Source organism: Pongo pygmaeus, chromosome 4 (genome assembly GCF_028885625.2).
Source record: "Pongo pygmaeus isolate AG05252 chromosome 4, NHGRI_mPonPyg2-v2.0_pri, whole genome shotgun sequence".
Lineage (NCBI taxonomy): Eukaryota > Metazoa > Chordata > Mammalia > Primates > Hominidae > Pongo > Pongo pygmaeus.
The window spans coordinates 164921469-164944445 of record NC_072377.2 but is presented as its reverse complement, the minus strand read 5'-3'; the positions used below and the strand labels follow the sequence as shown (position 1 = coordinate 164944445).

The 22977-nt window shown below is 41.2% G+C and overlaps 1 protein-coding gene across 2 annotated transcripts in view; it reads right to left on the bottom strand.

The window, feature by feature from the left end:
- The window catches only part of TTC1 (tetratricopeptide repeat domain 1), a 56330-nt gene extending 33877 nt beyond the window's left edge, over nucleotides 1-22453 (bottom strand). The window contains exons 1-2 of one of the 2 annotated variants that reach the window (XM_054487857.2): nucleotides 22344-22453; nucleotides 20701-21059 (exon numbers count right to left, since the gene is read on the bottom strand). In XM_054487857.2, coding sequence (XP_054343832.1) covers nucleotides 20701-21030 — 330 coding nt within the window. In that variant the 5' untranslated portion in view covers nucleotides 21031-21059; nucleotides 22344-22453. The remainder of the gene's footprint in view (nucleotides 1-20700; nucleotides 21060-22343) is intronic. The other variant, XM_054487858.2, reaches the window with a different exon arrangement.
- Nucleotides 22454-22977: the final 524 nt, after the last annotated feature.

Sequence of the window (22977 nt, the reverse complement as noted above, 5' to 3'; positions counted from 1 at the left end):
CCGCCTCCCAGGTTCAAGCAATTCTCGTGCCTCAGCCTCCCAAGTAGCTGAGTTTACAGGCATGCACCACTACACCTGGCTAATTTTTTGTATTTTTAGTAGAGATGGGGGTTTCGCCATGTTACCCAGGCTGGTCTTGAACTCCAGACCTCAAGTGATTCGCCTGCCTTGGCCTCCCAAAGTTCTGGGATTACAGGTGTGAGCTGAGGTCAATTATTCTAAGTAAGGCATCCTATTGTTTCAACGGATAAATCAAAACCCAGTGGCCCACTGAGTAGAAAACACTGAAAAAGAACTGCTGCTTCCCTCTCCACAGATTGTGCAAATTAAGAGTAATGCAATTATCAGTATCATGCTGAACATCTCCTTGGAAACAGCTAAAAATAGCACTTTGAGGAGAAAGTTGAACTATTTCCCAGCTGTGCCGAGACTGAATTGATGATCCCAGTACAAAGACTGGAGTTTTTTTCTGCTGAATACATTCTTTCTCCAAAGGATGACAGGCATATAGTACAATATTATTGGAATCCAAGGATAGATATGATAGATAGTGTATAGGTCTTCCTTAGCGTGCTAGATGCCAGGAGCATTCACACATATGTGAGCCGGCAGTGCTGATATTCTGCAGCAATAGCAGAGGAAAGTCTTTCCAGGTTCTGTTCTATGAACAGAAGCTTCTAATGTGGTTAAAGCCCTACATACCTCCACAATGCCTTTTAACACATTCCAGAGAGGGCTCACAGGGAAACATCTGATCTTGAATTATACTTCCATAGAAATGGAAACCAAAGAAATTTTATAGGGCTCTTTACTCAGTACTTTCTTCTCCATCACTGAAAACTTAGGGGGAAACAGTGACATTATCCTGCATTGTAAATCATCACAGGAACTGCCAAGGAGAGCCCCAAACAGCCAATGCTCTCGATGAATGGAGTTTATTTCAACAGTTACTACCACAACTGTAAACTTCTCAACTTGGTATTCAAAATTCATTACAACCTATACCAGTACAGCGCTTCACTGCTGAAAATCTGCTGTCACATACATTAGCTCATTTGTTTTTCAAGATAATTTTGAGAGGTGGGCATGGAGGTCTTGACTCATTTTACAGACGAGAAAAATCAAGATTCAGAAATCTCTTGTTCACACTACATCAAGCTTCTATTCCAACCTACTCAACCTATGCAACACAAGTCCTCTCTGCTAGACAGTCTGATCTCACTATTGCCTCTCAGAGCTTACCATGCTTATCCTTCATTCCATTTGTTTGCTTATGTGTCCCCCATGTCCTTCCATGGAATAACTCTTCCATAACCTCCTCCCAACTCTCTAACACCAAATTTTCTGTAGTTTTCAAAGTCTAGTACAAACCGTAGCTCCTCCCTGGGGCCACCTTTCAGTTCTTTTCCCACATTATCTTTCTTTGAATGCAGACTGTACATACTGCTTTTAATTTTGTAATTCAATTCTGCCTCACAGATTGTTTTAAATTATAAACACAATAAAAGCACTGCAAAAACTTTGGAGTGTTACTTAATGCTTAAATGGTTTCACATGTTGTAGAGCGCTTTTTGGCCCTCAGACCTGGGCAGAAGAGGCTCCCGTCAAGGCCCTCCTCTCTGGTGGGCCCCACCCATATCCCATATGGCCCTTTTAAACTATGCTCCAGGTACTGAGTTCTCTAGGATTTCCAGTTCAAGTCTCCCTAGCCCACTTCCAGGATCTGCATGGGCATTTTACCTGGGTTTATTCTCCCAAGGGTGAACTTTGTTGCAGGTTTACATAATATTCCAGGAGCAGTATTCTGTACTTTGCCTACCCTAGATGTTGCCATATCTCCAAGGAGTCCTAGATCAATTTTTACTTATTTATTTATTTATAGACAGGGTCTCGCTTTACTACCCAGGCTAAAGAGATCATATCTCACTGCAGCCTCAACCTCCTGGGCTCAAGCAATCCTCCCACCTCAGCTTCCCCAGTATCTGGGACCACAGGTGCACACCACCACACCTGGCTATTTTTTTTTTTTTGTAGAGATGGGGGGTCTCACTATGTTGCCTAGGCTGGCCTTAAACTCCTGGGCTCAAGTGATCCTCCCACCAGAGCCTTCTAAGGTGCTGAGATTACAGGTGTGAGCCACCCCATTCAGCCAAGTCCTGGATTCTTTTAGTGTGGAATAGTGTTTAGAAACAAAGATCTGGGTGTTAGTGTGTTCACTGTTACTAGGGCATTACTGCTTTTAGGCCCTCTCAGTGAAGAAACCCAGGAAATACATCTTAAACAAAATGAAACCCTTATGAGTCCAAAGAACACATACAAGTGAAATCCAACAACCCAGGATTCTTCCTCACATTCCTCCACAGTGAAAACTCTGGTTCTCAGAAAAGCCACTTTACTAATTTGCTCTATCCTACAAAAAACAAGAGTTCCAAAATTACTATACAAATATCATTACCAACAATGAACCTACTATGTAAAGTTCAAGGTTTTGTTGCAGTCAAGAGTCTGTGTCGAAAGTTAATGGAATTATCTTTTCTATATAATCAATTCATGATTGTTATGTTAATTTGTTTCTGTTTATGGTCAATTTTAAGGCTTAGTTTTTTTCTCATCCTTTCTGATTTATTTTTTGAAAATTAAAAAAATTATTTACACAGTTCAAAATAGGTGGAATTTCTGATGTGGTGAAGTAAGGAGGTTGTCAAATCCTTTTCCCTAAAGCCAACTACAAAACTGGGCAGGCTAGGGGCAGTAGCTCACACCTGTAATCCCAGTACTTTGGGAGGTTGAAGTGGGCGAACTGGCCGAGTCAGGAGTTTAGACCATTCTGGGCAATATGGCGAAACCCTGTTTCTAGCAAAAAGCCAAAAAAATTAGCCATGTGTGGTGGTGCGCACCTGTGGTTTCAGCTACTCTGCAGGCTGAGGTGGGAGGATCGCTTGAGCCCAGGAAGTTGAGGCCATGATTGTGCCACTGCACTATAGCCTAGGCAACAGAGTGCGACCTTGCTTCAAAATAAAAATAAAAAGAATAAGTAAACTTGAAGTTGTATCGAAAGAAATTATCCAAGAAATTTCTTGGATCCAAGAAATCCAAAGAAATATCCAAGCCGAAGAATGAAAACAAAAAGACTGAAGAAAAATGAACAGGGCCCTCTTGACGTGAATGGAAGACTCAGAAGAAGGGAAGAAAGAGAAGAACAGAACAAATATCTGAAGAAATAAAGGCTGATAACTTTTTTTTTTTTTTTTTTTTTGAGATGGAGTCTCGCTCTGTTGCCCAGGCTGGAGTGCAGTGGTGTGATCTCGGCTCACTGCAAGCTCCACCTCCTGGGTTCACGCCATTCTCCTGCCTCAGCCTCCCAAGTAGCTGGGACTACAGGCGACTGCCACCACGCCTGGCCAATTTTTTGTACTTGTAGTAGAGACGGGGTTTCACAATGTTAGCCAGGATGGTCTAGATCTCCTGACCTCGTGATCTACTCGCCTCGGCCTCCCAAAGTGCTGGGATTAAAGGCGTGAGCCACCGCGCCGGCCAAGGCTGATAACTTTAAAATTTTGATGAAAAATGTTAATCTAAAGATACAAGAAGCTCATCTCAGTGAATCGCAAGTAGAATAGAAGATCTACATCTGAAGACACCAGAGTGTCAGAGCTGTGAGAGAAAAAGACAAAGAGAAAATGTGAAAGCCACAGGAGAAAAATGATAGAAGAGAACAAGACTATTAATTTCTGACTTCTCACCAGAAACAGCGGAGGCCAGAAGGCAGTGTAATGATATACTTAAAGTGGTGAATGAGAAAAATTTTCAACAAAGATTATATGTTTAACAAAACTACCTCAAGATGAAGGCAAAATAAAGACTTTCACAATGAACAAACAGAATTTACTGCTGTGAAGCCTGCCTCACAAACATATTAAAGTCCTTCAGGCTGGAGGAAATGACAGTAGATGGTCACTCAAAACCACAGGAGGAAATGAAGAACATCAGAAATGGTAAGTAGATATAAGACTCTAATATTATTTTCTCTCTTCTTCAATTTCTTTAAAAGACAAAAGATTATAAAAAGCTGTAATTTTGACACTCAGTGGTTAGGTTTACAACATATATTGATAAAATGTACGTGACAACGATAGTTCAAAGTGGAGGAGAGGAAATGGAGCTATGCTAAAGCAAAGCTTCTATCAATATATTTCACTGAAATTAAGTAGTATTAAACTAAAGTAGGGCTGGGCGCGGTGGCTCCTGCCAGTAATCTCAGCACTTTGGGAGGCCAAGGAAGGCAGATCGCTTGAACTCAGGAGTTTGAGAACAGCTTAGGCAACACGGCAAAACCCCGTCTCTACAAAAAATACAAAAATTAGCTGGGCATGGTGGTGTGCACCTGTAGTCCAGCTACTCAGGTTGCTGAGGTGGGAGGATCACCTGAGCCCAGGGAGGTGGAAGCCGCAGTGATCCATGATTGTACCACTGTACTCCAGCCTGGGCAACAGAGTGAGACCCTGTCTCAAAAAAACAAAAACAAAAACAAAAGAATCCCGAAAAACTAAAGTAGACTATAAAAAAAGTGCATTACAATTCCTACGGCAACCACTAAGAAAATAGCTAAAAAGTAAACATAGTTAATAAAATCCAAAGTATTAAAATAGCATGCAGAAAATATTATCTAATACAAAAAGAGGCAGTAAAAAACAGGAATAAAAAACACATGAGACTTGTAAAAGACAAATGACTAATGTAAATCCAACCATACCAATAAGCAGATAAAATATGAATGGACTAAACAACTCAAAGAGCAGAGATTATCACACTGGATTTAAAAAGATTCAATTATATGCTGACTATAGGATGCACACTTTACATTCAAAGACATATACAGGTTGAAAATAAAGGTATAAAAAAAGATACTGTGTAAATAGCAACCTTAAGTAGCTGAAGTGCTATCAGACAAAACAGGCTTTAAGACAAGATATATTACTGGAGACCAAAAAAGGGGATATTTCATAATGGTAAAAAGGTCATCAGATTGGGAAAACATAACAACTATAAGTGTATACGTATCTAACAGCAGAACCATAAAATACATAAAGGAAAAACTGACTGAATTCAGAGGAGAAACAGACAATACAACATTAGTTAAAGATTTCAATACCCCAATATCAGAAATTCTTTAAACAACCAGAGGTACAATACATATGGAAAAACGTACAGAAATATACTGCTTAGTACACCGTTGCAAAATATACATTCACAAAACTACTATACAAATTAAGATAGAGAACACTGCCAGAACCTCAGAAGCTTCCAGTGTACTCCTTTCTAAATTCTCTCACCCCGACATTCCTAGCCAAACAACTTTTCTTCATAACTTGAAGGAGCTAAATAATTGAGGTTGTCATACTTCTATAACATTGTGGAATGTATGCTTGCAACCTTTAGAAAACCAAGTATCTAAAAATGATTTTTAAAGAGATCTTCTAAGTTCTATTCTAGACTGAAATATTTTATGGTCTATGCTCACCGAATTTGGACTTACTAGCTATAGTTAACAGTTCCGGATTGCTTTTATCTGCTAGTCATTTAATCCTTATGATCCCACTTTATGCCAAGTTAAATGATAGAGCTAGGACAGATCTAACATTTCCAAGTTCATATTTTTAGGTGAGGTTGTGCACATCTATAGTCCCAAGTACTTGAGGGACTGAGGTGGGAGCATCGCTTGAGCCCAGGAGTTGCACTGGCAACGAAGCTAGATCCTATCTTTTAAATAAAACAAAGCAAAACAAAACAAAACAAAACAAAACAAAGTTCATGCTCTTAACCACAAGACCATACTGTCTTCCACAGGTGTGGAAATAAAGAATTGTTTGCAGGAAGTAGAACTGAGTAACGCACAGAAACTGCTGCAAAAAGGTGAACTCACAGAACTTATATGCTTCACAGTTCTAAAGAAAAAGTCACTTCTAAGGAAAAGAGGATGACACTGCTCCAAAACATGTTATTCAGTTCCAGAGCTCTGACCTATAGTCATTTCGAGACCTATGTTAAAAATAAATCTCACTGGGTGTGGTAGCCCATACCTGTAATCCCAGTACTTCGGGAGGCCAAGGACGGTGGATTGCTTGAGCTCAAGAGTTTGAGACCAGCATGGGCAACATGGCAAAATTCTGTCTCTACTAAAAAACAAAAATTAGGCCAAGTGCGGTGGCTCACACTTGTAATCCCAGCACTTTGGGAGGCCGAAGCAGGTGGATTACCTGAGGTCAGGAGTTCGAGACCAGCCTGGCCAACATGGTCAAACCCCATCTCTATTAAAAATATAAAAATTAGCCAGGTGTGGTGGCAGGTGCCTGTAATCCCAGCTACTCAGGAGGCTGAGGCAGGAGAATCACCAGAACCTGGGAGGCAGAGGTTGCAGTGGGCTGAGATTGCACTACTGTACTTCAGCCTGGGTGACAGAGTGAGACTTCATCTCAAACACAAACAAAACAAAAAAATAAAAATAAAAATACAAAAATTAGCTGGGCATGGTGGCTCATGCCTGCAGTCCCAGCTACTCTGGAGGCTGAGTTGGGAGGATCACTGGAGCCCAGGAATTTGAGGCTACAGTGGAATTATGGAATCGTGCCACGGCACTCCAGCCTGGGGAACAGAGCAAGACCTGGTCTCAAAAAAACAAAGCAAAACAAAACAAAAACAAACCTCTTCCTCACTGAGTCAAGGGCTTGGACCATAGGATTTAGGTTGTTCTATTATTATTATTGTTACTCTTGAGGTGGTAGCATCACTTGAGCACGAGTTTGAGACCAACTGGGGCAACAAAGCAAAACCCCATATCCTGAAAAAAAAAAAAAAAATTAGCTGGGTGTGATGGCAAGCCCCTGTAGTCCCAGCTATGAGGGAGGCTCAGGCAGGAGGATCACTTGAGCCCAGGAGTTTAAGGCTGCAGTAAGCTATGATCATGCCACTGTGCTCCAACTTGGGCTACTCTCTCTTAACAAAAAAAAAAAAAAAAAAAAAAAAGACAAAGGAACTATCATCAACTAGAGAAAACTAAGGCAACATGAAAACTAAATGCAGTGGATCCTGGAACAGAAAAGATGATGTTCATGGAAAATGTGATGAAATCTGAATAAGGTCTGCAGTTTATAGCGTTGTAATAATGTTTATTTCCTGGTTTTGATAACTGCACTATGGATATGTAAGCTGTTAAAATCAAGGGAAGCTGGAATCTACTTTTTGCTACTTTCTAAAAAATGTTATTTCAAAAATAAAAAGTTAAAATAGAAGTCTCCACCTGGGAAATAATTTTTATCTTTCAAGAGCTAAATATAGTCTCCAGTAAGGACATTAAACCCCTACCTCAGTAGTGACAGTTTTTCAACATACTTATGGCACAGAATGTGTAGGCACTGTGCTCATGTTCACAGCACAGAGAAGGCTCTCCCCATTGCCCCCGGACACTTACATGCTAACCAGAGTATACTGATTGAACACTACCTGCAAGAAGTGTGGCTGTAAAGGCCACTTTGCAAAAGATTGTTTCATGCAACCAGGTGGGACCAAATACTCTCTGATACTTGATAAGGAAGAGGAAAAGGAAGAGGCAAAGTCAGCAGAGTTTGAGAAGCCTGACCCCACAAGGAATCCTTCTAGAAAAAGAAAGGAGAAGAGAAAGAATAAGGAAGTCACATCTGACTCTAACAGCTCAGACTCTGAGAGTGATACAGGCAAGAGGGCAAGGCACACATCTAAAGACAGCAAGGCAGCAAAGAAGAAGAAAAAGAAGCAGCACAAGAAGAAGCACATAGGAGTGGAAAGATTAGGCAACATGTGACATGCCTTGTACACACTGCTTTGTGCCCATTAAGCCTTGTATTTGGAAGCTTAGTCATCTGTGTCCATCTGGATCTGTTTCATGATAAAACACAAAACTACCTAAAATAAAAAGGTAAGCATAGTTACATGTCTCCCTAGTTGAATTATAAGTTTCTTGACAAAGAAAACCATATTCTTCAAGAAAACTTCAGCCTGGGCAACACAGCAAGACCATGTCTCCACTAAAAATCAAAAAAATTAGCTAGGCGTGGTGGCTCATGCCTGTAGTCCCAGCTACTTGGGAGGCTGAGGCAGAAGGATCACTTGAGCCCCAGAGGTAGAGGTTACAATGAGCCATGATTGCGTCACTGCACTCCAGTCTGGGCAACAGAGCAAAACCCTATTTCCAAAAAAAAAAGAAAAAAAAGAAAGAAAACCAATTTTGCCTTTTTTTTTTTTTTTTTGAGACAGAGTTTTGTTCTGTTGCCCAGACTGGAGTGCAATGATGCAATCTCAGTTCACTGCAACCTCCGCCTACCGGGTTCAAGTGATTCTCCTGCCTCAGCCTCCTGAGTAGCTGGGATTATAGGCGCACACCACCACGCGCTGCTAATTTTTTTGTATTTTTAGTAGAGATGGGGTTTCACCTTGTTGGTCAGGCTGGTCTTAAACTCGACCTCAGGTGATCCACCCGCCTCGGCCTCCCAAAGTGTTGGGATTACAGGCGTGAGCCACTGCACTTGGCCAATTTTGTCTATTAATTGCAGGTACTAACAAATGTCTGCTGGAATGAGTAACTCAATTTCTAGAATTACCCTGAATCTGTAGCATATGTGGGTTAATTTTCATTTAACTAACAAAGAAATAAAGGTGGAAACTATTACAAGTGTCCTTTCTGAATAAAATAAGCAAATCAAGGATTTAAATATTATAAACTACTTTGCATAAACAAGATATTCTATAAAGAAGACAAATTACTTTAAATACTAGTTAGGATGAAAAATGGTATACTAATATTGCTAAGTGAAGACTCTTCCTGTAAAGCAAATATCCATGACTTGGCTATAATCTTACCTTGTAATTTCCTATTTACTAACATAGTACTCCTATCTGCTTAGATTACCTATACTAGATTAGATGCCTGATTCCGTGGCTGTGTAACTCATTCAATGAGCTAAAACTCACAATACTTTTTACGTGCCAGACATTGTGCTAAGAGCTTCAAATGGATTGATTCACTTGCTTAAAATATTAGAAGTAGCTTGAATTTAATTTTTTGACAACAAAAAAACCACCCTCCAAAAACCCCAAAAATCCAAGCTAGAGAACTTCAACTGATATAATTTAAAATCCTGGGGTAGCATGGCAAAATGTTAGAAAGTGCTCCTCTAGTCCCTTATAAATAAACCACTCTTCAACACACTACAATGCAGTGGCTGAGTCGGGTATTTCTTTTACTTTAGGTCAGTGAATACAACATAAACACACTTGACTTCGAGCTTATAAGGTATACCCCATCTATCATTATTAAATAGTTAAAAACTTGCATGAAATACATTTAAACAATAATCTCATATTTAAATAATCCTATGGTAAGCATGTGCTCAACAGACAAACAGGGAGAAAACCAAGACTCTTACTCCGGCAAACTTATGTCCATATTATAAATCTATCAGCAGCTCTCTGCTGCCCTCTGCAGTTTTGTGGAGTAATTGCTACAAAATAAAACGGCATACACTTTATGCCAAGCACAGTACCCAGGGATCACAGTACCCAGAGATCAATTACTGGAGTAAAAGAGAGCGTAAAGAGAGCTACACACTTGCTCAGCTGCTGGAAAATGGAGGCACATGCAACAAAACTTTCTGCTTTAGTCTTATCTAGGTGGGACGAGAAAAGTACACTTGGAATGCAAATATTGGAAGGGCTAGGGACACCAGTTCTACAAATTATTCTGAAGGGAATTCCTTATCATTAAAAAAATAAGCTTTTGGTTTTGTCTTCTTTGAAATCAGATATCACTTGCTTTACACACATAAAGACATATCTGTTCTTTCCACAAGTCACCTTTACAGGTCCTCTAGGGAGGCATGAGGGAAGATCTTTAGATCTAAGCCACAGTTAGAACCTGCCTCTCAGTAGGTGTTATCCTTCCGAGGAAAAAAAAATGACTGATCTATGAGGAATTCATCTTGGAAATAGTCCCTTGTTTCTTAAATCAGAAAATTCTATTTCCCAAAACTCAATCTTTAATAGAAAGAAATTTTCCATGTCAGGACTGCTTAAATTCGGCCCAACAAGTTGTTTTTAGACCTTAATCAATGGATGTGGGTAAAAGAAAATCTCCTATTCAGTTCTTCCGATGTTGAATGCAGTCAATGTATGGGTTAGGCCAATACTTGTTTTGGAAGCTTAGTCATCTGTGTCCATCTAGATCTGTTTCCCACGGTGTGGCCACAGTTCTTTCTATACGGAAATTACCTGGGAGGCTTGCTAACAACGCAGATGCCTGGTTGTCGCCTCACAGGTGTGTGGTGTCAGACAGACACTTCTCAGGCTGTGCATGGTTAATACATTTCCTGTGATGCTTAGATACAATAAAGTCTAGAAGCCACTGATCTACACAAAGTGACCTTTCTTAATAAACACAGGAAATACTGAATGTCATTTTAACTTTTCTACCAGCAAATAATGTAAACACACCTCTCTAACTTCCAAATGTTTTAGAGCAGCAGTCCCTACCCTTTTTGGCACCAGGGAATGCTTTTGTGGGGGACTATTTTTCCACGGACCAGGGTCTTGGGGAAGGGGGTGTTCGTAATGATTCAAGCACATTACATTTATTGTGTACTTTATTTCTATAATTATTAAATTGTAATATATAATCAAATAGTTATACAATTCACCATAATGTAGAATCAGTGGGAGCCCTGAGCTTGTTTTCCTGCAACTAGACGGTCCCACCTGGGGGTGATGGGAGACAGTGACAGACTATCAGGCATTAGATTCTCGTAAGGAGCAGGCAACCCAGATCCCTTGCATGTGCAATTCACAACAGAGTTCACGAGCCTACGAGAATCTAATGCTACCACGGATATGACATGAGGTGGAGCTCAGACAGTAATGCAAGCGATGGGGACTGGCTGTAAATACCAATGAAGCTTCGCTCACTAGCCTGCTGCTCACTTCCTGCTGTGTGGCTGGGTTCCTAACAGGCCACAGACTGGTACCAGTAGATGGCCGGGGGTTGACCACCCCTGTTTTAGAGCAAGCAACCCTTATTTCCTCTGGTTTAAACTCAGGATCAGGCCAGGCAGGGTGGTTCATGCCTGTAATCCCAGCACTTTGCGAGGCCAAGTGAAAACACCTCTACAAAAATAAAAATAAACGAACTCGGGATCAGAACTCTAAGCTCCTTCTAGGATTTGATTTAATCGTTTGTAGACAGCATTAAGTTCAACAATGGTAACTCTAAGAAGCTGGTAAAAATGACCACCTTAGTTCCAAAGGATGCCCATTAGAAATGAAAGAAAAAGAGGCTGGGGCGGGCGGATCACTTGAGGTCAGGAGTTCGAGACCAGCCTGGCCAACATGGTGAAACCCCATCTCTACTAAAAATACAAAAATTAGCCGGGTGTGGTGGTGGGCACCTGTAATCCCAGCTACTTGGGAGGCTGAGGCAGGAGAATCACTTGAACGTGGGAGGCGGAGGTTGCAGTGAACCAAGATCATGCCACTGTACTCCAGCCTGAGTGACAGGGCGAGACTCTGTCTCAAAACAAACAAACAAACAAACAGAAAACAAAACAAAAAAAGAAAACAAGAAATGAAAGAAAAGGTAGGCAGGAGGCAGGGCGCGGTGGCTCATGCCTGTAATCCCAGCACTTTGGGAGGCCAAGGTGGATGGATCATGATGTCAGGAGTTCGAGACCAGCCTGGCCAATATGGTGAAACCTAGTCTCTACTAAAAATACAAAAATTAGCTGGGCGTGGTGGCAAACGCCTGTAGCCCCAGCTACTCAGGAGGCAGAGACAGAATCGCTTGAATTCGGGAGGTGGAGGTTGCAGTGAGTGGAGATCGCACCGCTGCACTCCAGCTTGGGCGACAGAGAGGGAATCCATCTCAAAAAAAAAACAAAAAAAAAAACAAGAAAGAAAGAAAACGGAAACAAAATCAGAAAGGTTGCTCATGAAGTTAACAGGACTATGCAGGCCACTATGGAAGAAGTTACTGAAAACTTTTTGGAAGCAATCAAGAGAGTATTCCCTGCAAATACACCCACAGCCACAACATTGATTAGATTATGAAAATGGTGCAATAAGGTGGCAGAAACATGGAAGTCCAAAAGATTAAGTAATGTGGAATTTAAGAAAAATGACAGAGGGAAGAGACTGAAATATAACTTCTGTTCTAAACTGAAAATTCTAAGCTTTGATAATGGTTCCTAAAGAGAAAATGACCTTAAAGAATAATCCTTAAAATTTTCAGAGCCTAATGTTTTAAAATCCCAGATACCAGGCATTCCGAATCCATGTTCACCAAGCAACAGACTTTTGGATCCCTTATGTGTACATGTAAATGAATACCATTTGCAAACCACTAGTGAAAGGGAGCAAACCCATTGAAATGACTAAATCTGCATTTTGGCTTACAAATAAAAAATGTTTGTTTGCAGGAAAGAATTAAATCACCAGAACCTGGATGAGTTCAAAGTTCCTTCATCTTCTTCATATTAATAAAGGCCACACCATCTATCCAGTAGCTGAAGACAAGGAATCATTCTAACGTCTCACTCCATCCCGCCAATCGAATCCACTGCAATGTGTGGTCAGCTTTACCTCTGAAATATATCCCGAGATCATTCACTTCTCTTCAGATCCACAGTTCAAGCTACTATCATCTTCACCGGGCTACTGCATTAGAGCCTAATTGGTCTCAAATGTTCTATTCATGTCCCTCCTCCATCCTCATACCCCTCCATTCTCTGTATAAGAACTGAATTCTCTTATTAAAATGTAAATAACTTCTGTCTCTCCCTGGCTTAAAATTATCCATCTGTTTCCTTCTGCACTTGGAATAAACTTCAAGTTCTTTACCACAGCTTAGGAACTATTCCATAATCAGACCCTTGCCTACTATCAGCCCACTCTCTTCCTTAATCATTATGCTTCAGCCATCGGCTCTTCCACTCCTTGAACATGCCAAAACACCAAGCTTGTTGTTACTTTAGGGCTTTATTCAACTGCTCTCTTTGTCTGCAATGCTTCCCTCTCAGACGGTCACACACTTGGCTGCTCCCAGCGCCACCCACCCCCAAGTCTCTGCTGAGAGGCCACCTCTCCAGAGAGGCTTTCCTGACCAGCCAATCTAAAGCAGTCCTCTCCACCTGTCTTAGTCAGGTTGCTATAACAAAATAACAGACTCGGTAATTTATAAATAAAAGAAATTTATTTTGCACAGCTCTAGGGGCTGGAAATTCCAAAATCAAGGCACCAGCAGATTTCGCGTCTGGTAAGGGGCTTGTTCTCTGCTTCAATATGGTGCCTTCTTTCTGCATCCTCACTTTGTGGAAGGGGAGTAGAAGGGCCCAACAGGTTCCCTCAAGTCTTTTATTGGTATACTTTATAAGGATACTAATTCTTCTAATCACCTTCTAAAGGCTCCACCTCTTAATACTACACATTGAGGATTAAGTTCAACATGAATTTTGGAGGGAAACATTCAAACCATAGCACCATCCTTCCAACCCAACCCATCCTTCATCTTAACATTTTGTCCTAATTCTCCAATGAGAGAAGAGAAACCCTGTCTTGTTCACTACTGTATCCCTCAGGGCCTCAAACAATGTCTAGTGGGTGGAAGAAATGCAAATATTACTTGAATAAATGTGAGAAAAAAATTTCTGTAACTTGTAAGGCCAATTATTGGCTCTCATGGGGGAGAAAAAGATGCTATTCATTCAACAGCTATTTAATGAAGGAAGACTGTGCAAAGCCCAGGACAGTGGTCCTCAAGCCTCAGCATGTGCATATGAATTACCTAGGAAATTTACACATGAGACCTAAGAAACTGCACTGTGACAAGCAGTCCATAAAAGGCGATTTTCTTATGGAATCAATACTAGCATTCTGCAGTATGTGCCATAGGTTCTAATACTATAAACACTCGCTATGGTCTGAATGTGTCCCTCCAAAATTCATGTTGAAACAATCCCCACTGTGTTGGTATTAAGAGGTGGGGCCTTCTGGGATGTGATTAAGTCATAAGGGCTCCAACCTCATGAACGGATTAGTGTCCTAATAAAAGAGGTTGAAGGGAGCTGCCCTGCCCCTGCTGCCATGTAAGGACACAAGTGGTGCCATCTGTAAGGAACAGGCCCTCACCAGACACTGAAATTGCTGGCACCTTGATCTTGGACTTCTCAGCCTCCAGAATTATGAGCAATAAATTTCTATTATTTATAAGTTATCCTGTCTAAGGTATTTTGTTATAGCAGCTCCAACACACTAAGATAGCATTTTTGTATCATAATGTTATTATTGCAATTCTCTTCTGCTGCTACATCTGTCCTTCACCTTAGCCAAGCCTCTCAGAACCAGTTATTTGCTTCATATACCTAGTACATCTCAAATGTTAGCTAAAATTCCATTCCTGTGGGTAGTTATATCTACATTTAAGCTTTCACAAATAGTTAAGATTTACTGCTGAAATAAACACACAAATACACTATACTCTCACTGAGAGCTTTTCCTGTTTTTACCAAATCTTAACTGTTTTCCTCCTCAATTACTCTTGATTTATGAGTCCTGCTGAGAAGTGACACTACACTTGAGCCTGAATTATCTTCCCAGCCACAGGACAAGTGAAGTTAGCTTGATTAACAGACTTTGGCTACTATTATTTGGTTGTGTCCAACAAGAAACCTTTAATAATACATAGACCCTATACGGAATAGCACTCCTTTCCCAAATCATCAGGGGTCAGCTTCATGTGCTTTTGTGGTAGGGCACACACTTTGGTTGTAAAGTAATCAATTTTTATTTATTTATATTCTTAAAATGGAATAATGTAATATAGGCTTACTGTAAAAAAAAGCAAATATTGCAAAATTGCATTACATATAAATTAAAATTCCCTAATAATCACACCTCTCAAAGTTACTTACTGCTTATACTTTGGTGTATACCCTTCAAATTTATATGTATAAACATATTTTCACATAGCCTTAACTTAAATCATCACTGTTGTATAACCTGATTAATTAATTTGATATTATATTACAGGCAGCTTCCCACGTCAATACCTACGATTCATCTTTTTAAAAAAATTTTTTAAATGATTGATTTATTTATTGAGACAGAGTCTCATTCTGTCACCCAGGCTGGAGTGCAGTGGCGCGATCTCGGCTCACTGCAACCTCTGCCTCCTGGGTTCAAGCAATTCTCGTGTCTCAGCCTTCTAAGTAGCTGGGACTATAGGTGCGCACCACCATACCTGGCTAATTTTTGTATTTTTAGTAGAGATGGGGTTTCACCATGTTGGCCAGGCTGGTCTTGAACTCCTGGTCTCGAGTGGTCTGCCCACCTCGGCCTCCCAAAGTGCTGGGATTATAGGCATGAGCCACTGCACCCGGCCAAGATTTACCTTTAACAACTGCATTTATACTACATTCATGTAACAACAAAATTTAAGTAATACTCTGGGAAGAACATATTTTTCTCTCCTACTATACCCTCCCAATAGGTCTGACACCAGATGAGAGTTTTTTCCACACTAAACAATTCTCCAATGGATACCAACGGGGTGTCCTATAATTCAATTCAGTTCTGTCACTATCTCCAGGTAGACAGTGTCTGATCCCACAGGTTAAGAGTTTAGTCTCACAAGCCTGGCCCCACTTCAGACACTAATCACAAGTCCCAGGTTGTGACCTATGATTCCGACTGAATGGTTAGCACAGGGTTCTTACCACCCCCTCTGTGGGTTCAATAATTTGCTAGAATGGCTCACAGAACTCTGGGAAACACTTTACTTACACTTAGTTTATTATAAAGGACATTATGAAGGATATAGAACAGCCAGGTGAAGAGACACACAGGGAAAGGTAGAGGGAGAAGGAGTGCAGAGCTGCCATGCCCTCTCTGGGTGCTACCCTCTTAACACTTCCATGTGCTCATCAACCTGGAAGCTCATCAGATTTCTTGTTCAAGAGTTTTTATAGGCCAGGTGCAGCAGCTCACACCTGTAATCCTAGCACTGTGGGAAGCTGAGATGGGAATATTGCTTGAGTCCAGGAGTTCGAGACCAGCCTGGGCAACATAGTGAGACTTCATTTCAAACACAAAAAAATTTAGCAAGGTGTGGAGGAGGGCGCCTGTGGTCCCAGCCATTTGGGACACTGATGTAGGAGGATTGCTTGAGCCCAGGAGGTTGAAGCCTGCAGTGAACTATGATCACACCTCTGCACTCCAGCCTGGGCAACAGAGCGAGACTTGGCTCAAAACACAAAAAGAAAAAAGTTTTAATGGAGCTTAATCTCCAGCACTTGCCCTCCTCCTTTCCTGGATTTCGGTAGGTGGTGTCAAAAGTTCCAACCCTCTAAACCTCTAATCACTTAAGTCTTTTTGGTGACTGGCCCCATCCTTCCTTAGGCTATAGATAGGCCACACCCTAAAAGTTATCTCATTAGGATGAACTCAGGTGTTATCAAAAGGGGTACATTAAGAATAACAAAAAATACACTACACTATCAGAAAATTCCAAGGGTTTTAGTGGCTCTGTAACAGGAACTAGGGACAAAGACCAAATATATTTACTATACTACAAATACCCTAACATTGTCTAGCTTTCCAAAATTATGAATGACGCTACAACACATCTATGTATATACATTTGTGTATATTTCTAATAATTTCCTTGAAATAAATGGCTACAAGAGAATCAGGGTTAATGCTGTCATGTCCAATATGGTTGTTACGAGCCACATGTGACTATTTTATTTTAAAATTATTTATTTATTCATTTTGAGACAAGGTCTCACTCTGTTGCACAGGCTGGGGTGCAGTGGTGTGATCATGGCTCACTGCAGCCTTGACTTCCCAGGCTCCAGGGATCCTCCCACCTCAGCCTCCTGAGTGGTGGGGCTATAGGCTTGTGCCACACGTGATTATTTTTATTTTTATTTTTAAAGGCTTTTAACAAAATTTTAATTAAAATTTTTTTTTTTTTTTTTTTTTGAAAGACAGGGTCTCACTATGTTGCCCAGGCTGGTCTCAAACTCCTGGGCTCAAGTGATCCTCCAGCCTCAGCCTCCCAAGTGCTGGGATTATAGGAATGTGCCACTATGCCTGGCCCATGTGACTATTTATTTATTTTCTGAGATGGAGTTTTGCTCTTGTCTCCCAGGCTGGAGTGTAATGGCCCAGTCTTGGCTCACTGCAACCTCCACCTCCTGGGTTCAAGCAATTCTCCTGCCTCATCCTCCTGAGTAGTTGGGATTACAGGAGCCCACCACCAGGCCTGGCTAATTTTTTTATTTTTGGTAGAGATGGGGTTTCACTATGTTGGCCAGGCTGGTCTCGGGTCGAACTCCTGACCTTAGGTGATCTGCCTGCCTCAGCCTCCCAGAGTGCTGGGATTATAGGTGTAAGCCACCCCGTGTGACTATTTAAATTAATTAAAATAAAATTCAGTTCCTCAGCCGTAATAGCCACATTTCAAGTGCTCAACAGCCTGATGTAGTCAGCAGCTACCATACTGCATGGTGCAGGATGTAGAACATTCCCATCACTGTAGAAGAATCTATTGATAGCCCTATCTAAAGAAATGTTCACATAAAAATTTGGTATCTGCATCCCATGAAGTGACATAACAATTTAAATTCCCAATATTAGTATATGAGTTCCAACATCCTCTCCTTGTCAACATCAGATCAATATTCTGATCTGATAGATGAGACATAATGCTTTAGTTTGTATTTTTTTTTTTTTTTTTTTTTGAGACAGAGTCTTGCTCTGTCACCCAGGCTGGAGTGCAGAGGCCTGATCTCAGCTCACTGTAACCTCCATCTCCCAGGTTCAAGCGATTCTCCTGCCTCAGCCTCCCAAGTAGCTGGGATTACAGGCACACACCACCACATCCAGCTAATTTTTGTATTTTTAGTAGGGACGGGTTTCATCATGTTGGTCAAGCTGGTCTCGAACTCCTGACCTCATGATCCGCCCGCCTCGGCCTCCCAAAGTGCTAGGATTACAGGCGTGAACCACTGGGCCCAGCCTATATTTTTCATTATTATTAATGAGGCTGAAAGTCTTTTCACATTTTTTGGCCATTTATGTTTTTTTAGTCATTGTTGAACTATCTGAACTTTATCTATTTTAAAAGATTCAAATATAATACTATCCTGTTCCTGATGAGCTATTAAAGCCAAACCATATATGCAGAAGACATTTCTTCAATTTGTTTCACTGGCTTCTTGAAAATTTCGGAAAGATATTTATCAAAATAGCATAAAAACACCTAATACAGTAGTACCACAGTTAGCTGAAGGCAATCTGCACTCTTATAGGTTGTTTCCTTAAAGTAGAGTCAGTGGCTTACATTTCTCTAAATAATAGGACTAGCACTGCAGTATGTTACTGTTATGAGATCTTCTTACAAATTTTCAAATTAGCTATGAAAACACTTAGACATATAAATTAATAGAAAATATTTATGTTTTAAACATGAATACTACTGTATGATTATGTTTATATGAATGTCTGAAACAGGAAAAAACCACCTATGGGACAGGAATCAGAAGAGTGGTTAACCAGAGTCTGGTGGGGTTGGGAAAGGAACGACTGATAAGGCACACAAATGGAGTTTCTGACATGATGGAAATGTTCTCTATCTTGATAGAAATGTGAGCTATGCAGGTGTATACAATTGTCAAACTCATTGCATTCTACACATGAGAACTGATATACAATTTCACTAAATTATATCTCAATTTTTAAAAGGAGGGAAAAAAATGAAAAAAAGCATTGTTCTACTTAGAATATTAAACTTACAGGCAATAAAAATAATTATCCTCACTGGGTGTGGTGGTTCACGCCTGTAATCCCAGCACTTTGGGAGGCCAAAGTGGGAGGACTGCTTGAGCCCAGGAGTTGGAGACCAGCCTCGGCAACATGGTGAGACACTGTCTCTACCAAAAAACCCACAAAAATTAGCCAGGCAGGGTGGTGCAAGCCTGTTGTCCCAGCTACTCAGGAGGCTGAGGTAGGAGGATCCACTTGAGCCCAGGAGGTTGAAACTGCCGTGAGCCGTGATCACATCACTGCACTCCAGCCTGGATGACAGAGTGAGATCCTGTCTTAAAAAAAAAAAAAATCCTAAAAGTATTTATAGAACTTAAAGTATGATTTTCTGGCCTAGGAGACACAGAAAAAGTTTTACTAAATTAGAGGTGGGGATCAGACTTTGTGACACCTTGAGCCAAACCATTCAACTGTCAAATCCAGAGGGCACTAGAAAATTAATATAATTTCAGGGCAAAATATATTAAGGTATCAGAAAAGCACTGCTAACTTTTTAACACAGATGCATAATCAGTGTTTCTAAAAAGCCTGAAACCTGTTATAATGTTATGGAACAGGACTTAATTTTTTTGAGCTGTATTTGCTGTGGTAGTTTATGAACTTGGCTCACTTTTGCCCTTTTTCCTCCTGTTCTGGTGGCGCACACTAGCACAAAAGCGAACATGTTCACATTAAAGCTAACTGATTTGATAATGAAAAGTGTCTACGGAGAGAGAAAGAGATGCTCCTTCCCACCCCAGGCTACCTTCCCACCTCCATTGTTAGGCTTAGGCTGAACATTTATTATCTCAACTCAATACCAATGTATCACAACCTGTTCAGTGAGTGAGCTCCTTAGTGGCATAAACTACAATCTAGTTCAAGTTCTTTGTAGACAAACTCAAGACATTACAGTAACTCTTCAGAGACTACCTTGCTTGTGCAATCAGAAGGAAGTAGGACAGCAGGACTTCAGTCTCCAAAAGTGAAGGCTTGCCCAGTTAAGGGTGTGGCCCCAGGGCAAAGAAACAGGAGAGTGTACATTTTATTATTAGTCTATCTGCTTTGTAGGAAGACAGATGTTTTTGTTATTACATTCTACATTATACTCTAGCTTTGGAATCCAACAGATTTGATTTGAGAATTAGTTTTGCAATTCATTAGGTGTTTGATCTTGGGCTAGTTACTTCATCCCTCTAAGCTGTTTCCTTATGGGAAATAACAGTATGTATCTCATAGGCATGTTGTGATGATTAATGAAAACACAAGTAACATTTTAAGTCAGTGGATGGCACATTGTAGGCATTCAACAAAGGATAGCTAGCTATAATCATACACAATTCTGTTCCTCAAGACCTCTGCAACCAAAACCCCACCAAGATATTCAGGCAGTCATATTTTGCTAACAAGGGATTAGCATAAACAGGAAATGTTCATAAACATAAATGTAGCATAAACATAAAAATGTTCATTACAGAAATCTCAGCAGCCAACCATAGAAAAGGTCATAACAGAAAACTAAAAAGTATATATACATTTTGAAAATAAACAAAAAGACTGTTACATTACAGACTCCTGAAGTACAAGATGAACATAACTCAAGATTCACGGAAAATAATGAAAATTTCTTTGCTAAGCAGACACACTCAAGTGCTTCCCTGTCACGCCACCGATTTATCTCAGATCCAACACTACTAAAGCCATAAGAAGACAAAGGGGCAAGTTATTCTTTACCACAGATGAGGTGGTCTGATACAGTATCGAGCACATTTTAAAATGCAGTGTAAGTGGCAGATCTTGCACAATAAATAAACTACTTACCTGTTTCTCTTCATCCGACATGTTTTTTTCCAGTTCTATTAGGTATTCTTCATCTAGTTCAGAGGAATTCACATCTTCATTAGATTTGTTCTCAACCTTGTCCGCTCCTGGCTCCTCCTCAAATGAGGCACTGCAGTCATGAAAACACTCCTCTTCTCCCTGGTCCTCCTGGAGATGGGCCTCATCATCCCTGAGCAGCTTACTCTGGGAATGCTGATTTTTGGGATCAGGAACTGGAGGACCAGCACACTCGGCTTCCTGAGTATCTGTAACCTTCAAACCATTTAACAGATCCTCTGGAACCCTACAGTTCTCTGACTTCTCCCCCATGCTGCCCAGTGAGGGAGGTGACGCTAAAGCTGGGGGAAAACAAAACAAAACTGCTATGTAATGGTGCTTATATTTTTAAAAGTTCTGTTTCAAACCTAAACAAACCTCTGCATTGCAGCCAAAAAACACACCGTAACTTCCTTTCACTGGAATTCATTATTTAAAAATATAGCTTATCATAAGTAATAATAATGTCAAACGTCATTTTAACTGAGACCCCTTTTCTGGTCAAATCTGGTACCAGATCTTTTTTTTTTTGAGACGTAATCTCAGTCTGTCGCCCAGGCTGGAGTGCAGTGGCGCGATCTCGGCTCACTGCAACCTCTGCCGTCCGGGTTCAAGCGATTCTCCTGCCTCAGCCTCCCTAGTAGCTGGGATTACAGGTGCCTGCCACCGCGCCTGGCCCAGAACTTCTTAAAAGCAACAAAAGAAGCCGTTTTTAATGCAATTCTTCCACGTTTCACCGTTCGTGTTCTGTTTGGATAGCAAAAATTAGGCAGAAAATAAAACAGTGACAAGTAAAAGGAAGCAGCCCTAATCTCCATTCAGAATGAATAACCAAGGCACGAGTAAGAAACTACGGTCCGTCTTTTTAGTACCACCACAGGAAGTCCAAGAATACGTTTCTAGTAGACTTCAAAATAAAATCCGTGCCACAATTGTGATCACTTTAACCCAAATGCGTGTGGTAGAGCCCACGCAGCTTACACTGGAAGGGGAACCCTGGCGCAGGTGACCCTAATCAGGATTACCGTGGGGGCCAGAGTCAGGCATTAGAAAGCGTGACTCTGAACCCTAGCTGCCCAAGAGAACACTAGAGATACTTTAGAAAATACCACGGCTCAGACCCTGACCAAATTGATTTACTAGTGTCGCGTCAAGCAAGGGCATCAGGTTTATTTATTTATTTATTTTTTCATCCCAGGTGATTCTGATGTGCAGCCAATTGCGAACCACTGCTGTAGAAGCTGAGTCAGAGCATCAGCAGCCCAGATATCTGCAAAAATTTGCGAGAGATCTGCAAAAATGTAAATTGCTCTAGTCGCAGCAAAATCACTCCAACGACCCTTGTATCACGACAAGAGTCTGAATTTGCCCTAGTATGTTCCAAGAAAACTTAAAAAACCAGCAAGATCTTAATACGGAGACTTCGCCTCCACAGCAATGTCTTGCTTCTCTTCGCTCCCAGGTCTACTGGAACACAGGAGTTTGAGCTCCTAGGGTTAGGGAAGTGACGCCTCGCGCTTCCCAGCAGATTATTCCCTAGCTTTGTTCCTCACAGCCAACACGTTTAGACCCATGGGGTTACTCACAACCTCACAGCTTCTCCGGTCTCCACCTTCTTAGCCTCTGAGAGCTCCTACTTCCGCTCAGTCAGGTGCACTTCCGTCGATGACGACTAATAGCGTCGCTATTGGCAAAGCATCCTGGGAAATGTAGCGAAACTCTCAGGGAGGAAAGGCGTGGTCGCTGTGTGACGTCATTGTACGTCGTGACATTTGAGAGATGGTTGCCATCTTGGGTTACGGCAAGACTGCGCGTTACTCTGCACGAAGAGAAAAAAGGACAAAAGGAAGTCTGTCCCTGTGGTGTTCGTTTCACTATTTATTTATTTATTTTTGAGACAGAGTCTCAGTCTGTCGCCCAGGATGGAGTGCAGTGGCGCAATCACAGCCTCTACTCACTGCAGCCTCAACTTCCTGGGCTCAAGCGATTCTCTTGCCTCAGCCTTACGAGTAGCTGGGACCACAGGTGCGCGCCACCACGCCCAGCTAATTTTTTTGTATTTTTAGTAGAGAAGTAGTTTCACTATGTTGCTCAGGCTGGTCTTAAACTCCTGGGTTCAAGCGATGCTCCCTCCTCGGCCTCCCAAAGTGCTGGGATTATAGGCATGAGCCACCGCGCCCGGTCCGTTTTTATTTTTTAAGGGCTAGCCAAGTCAAACAG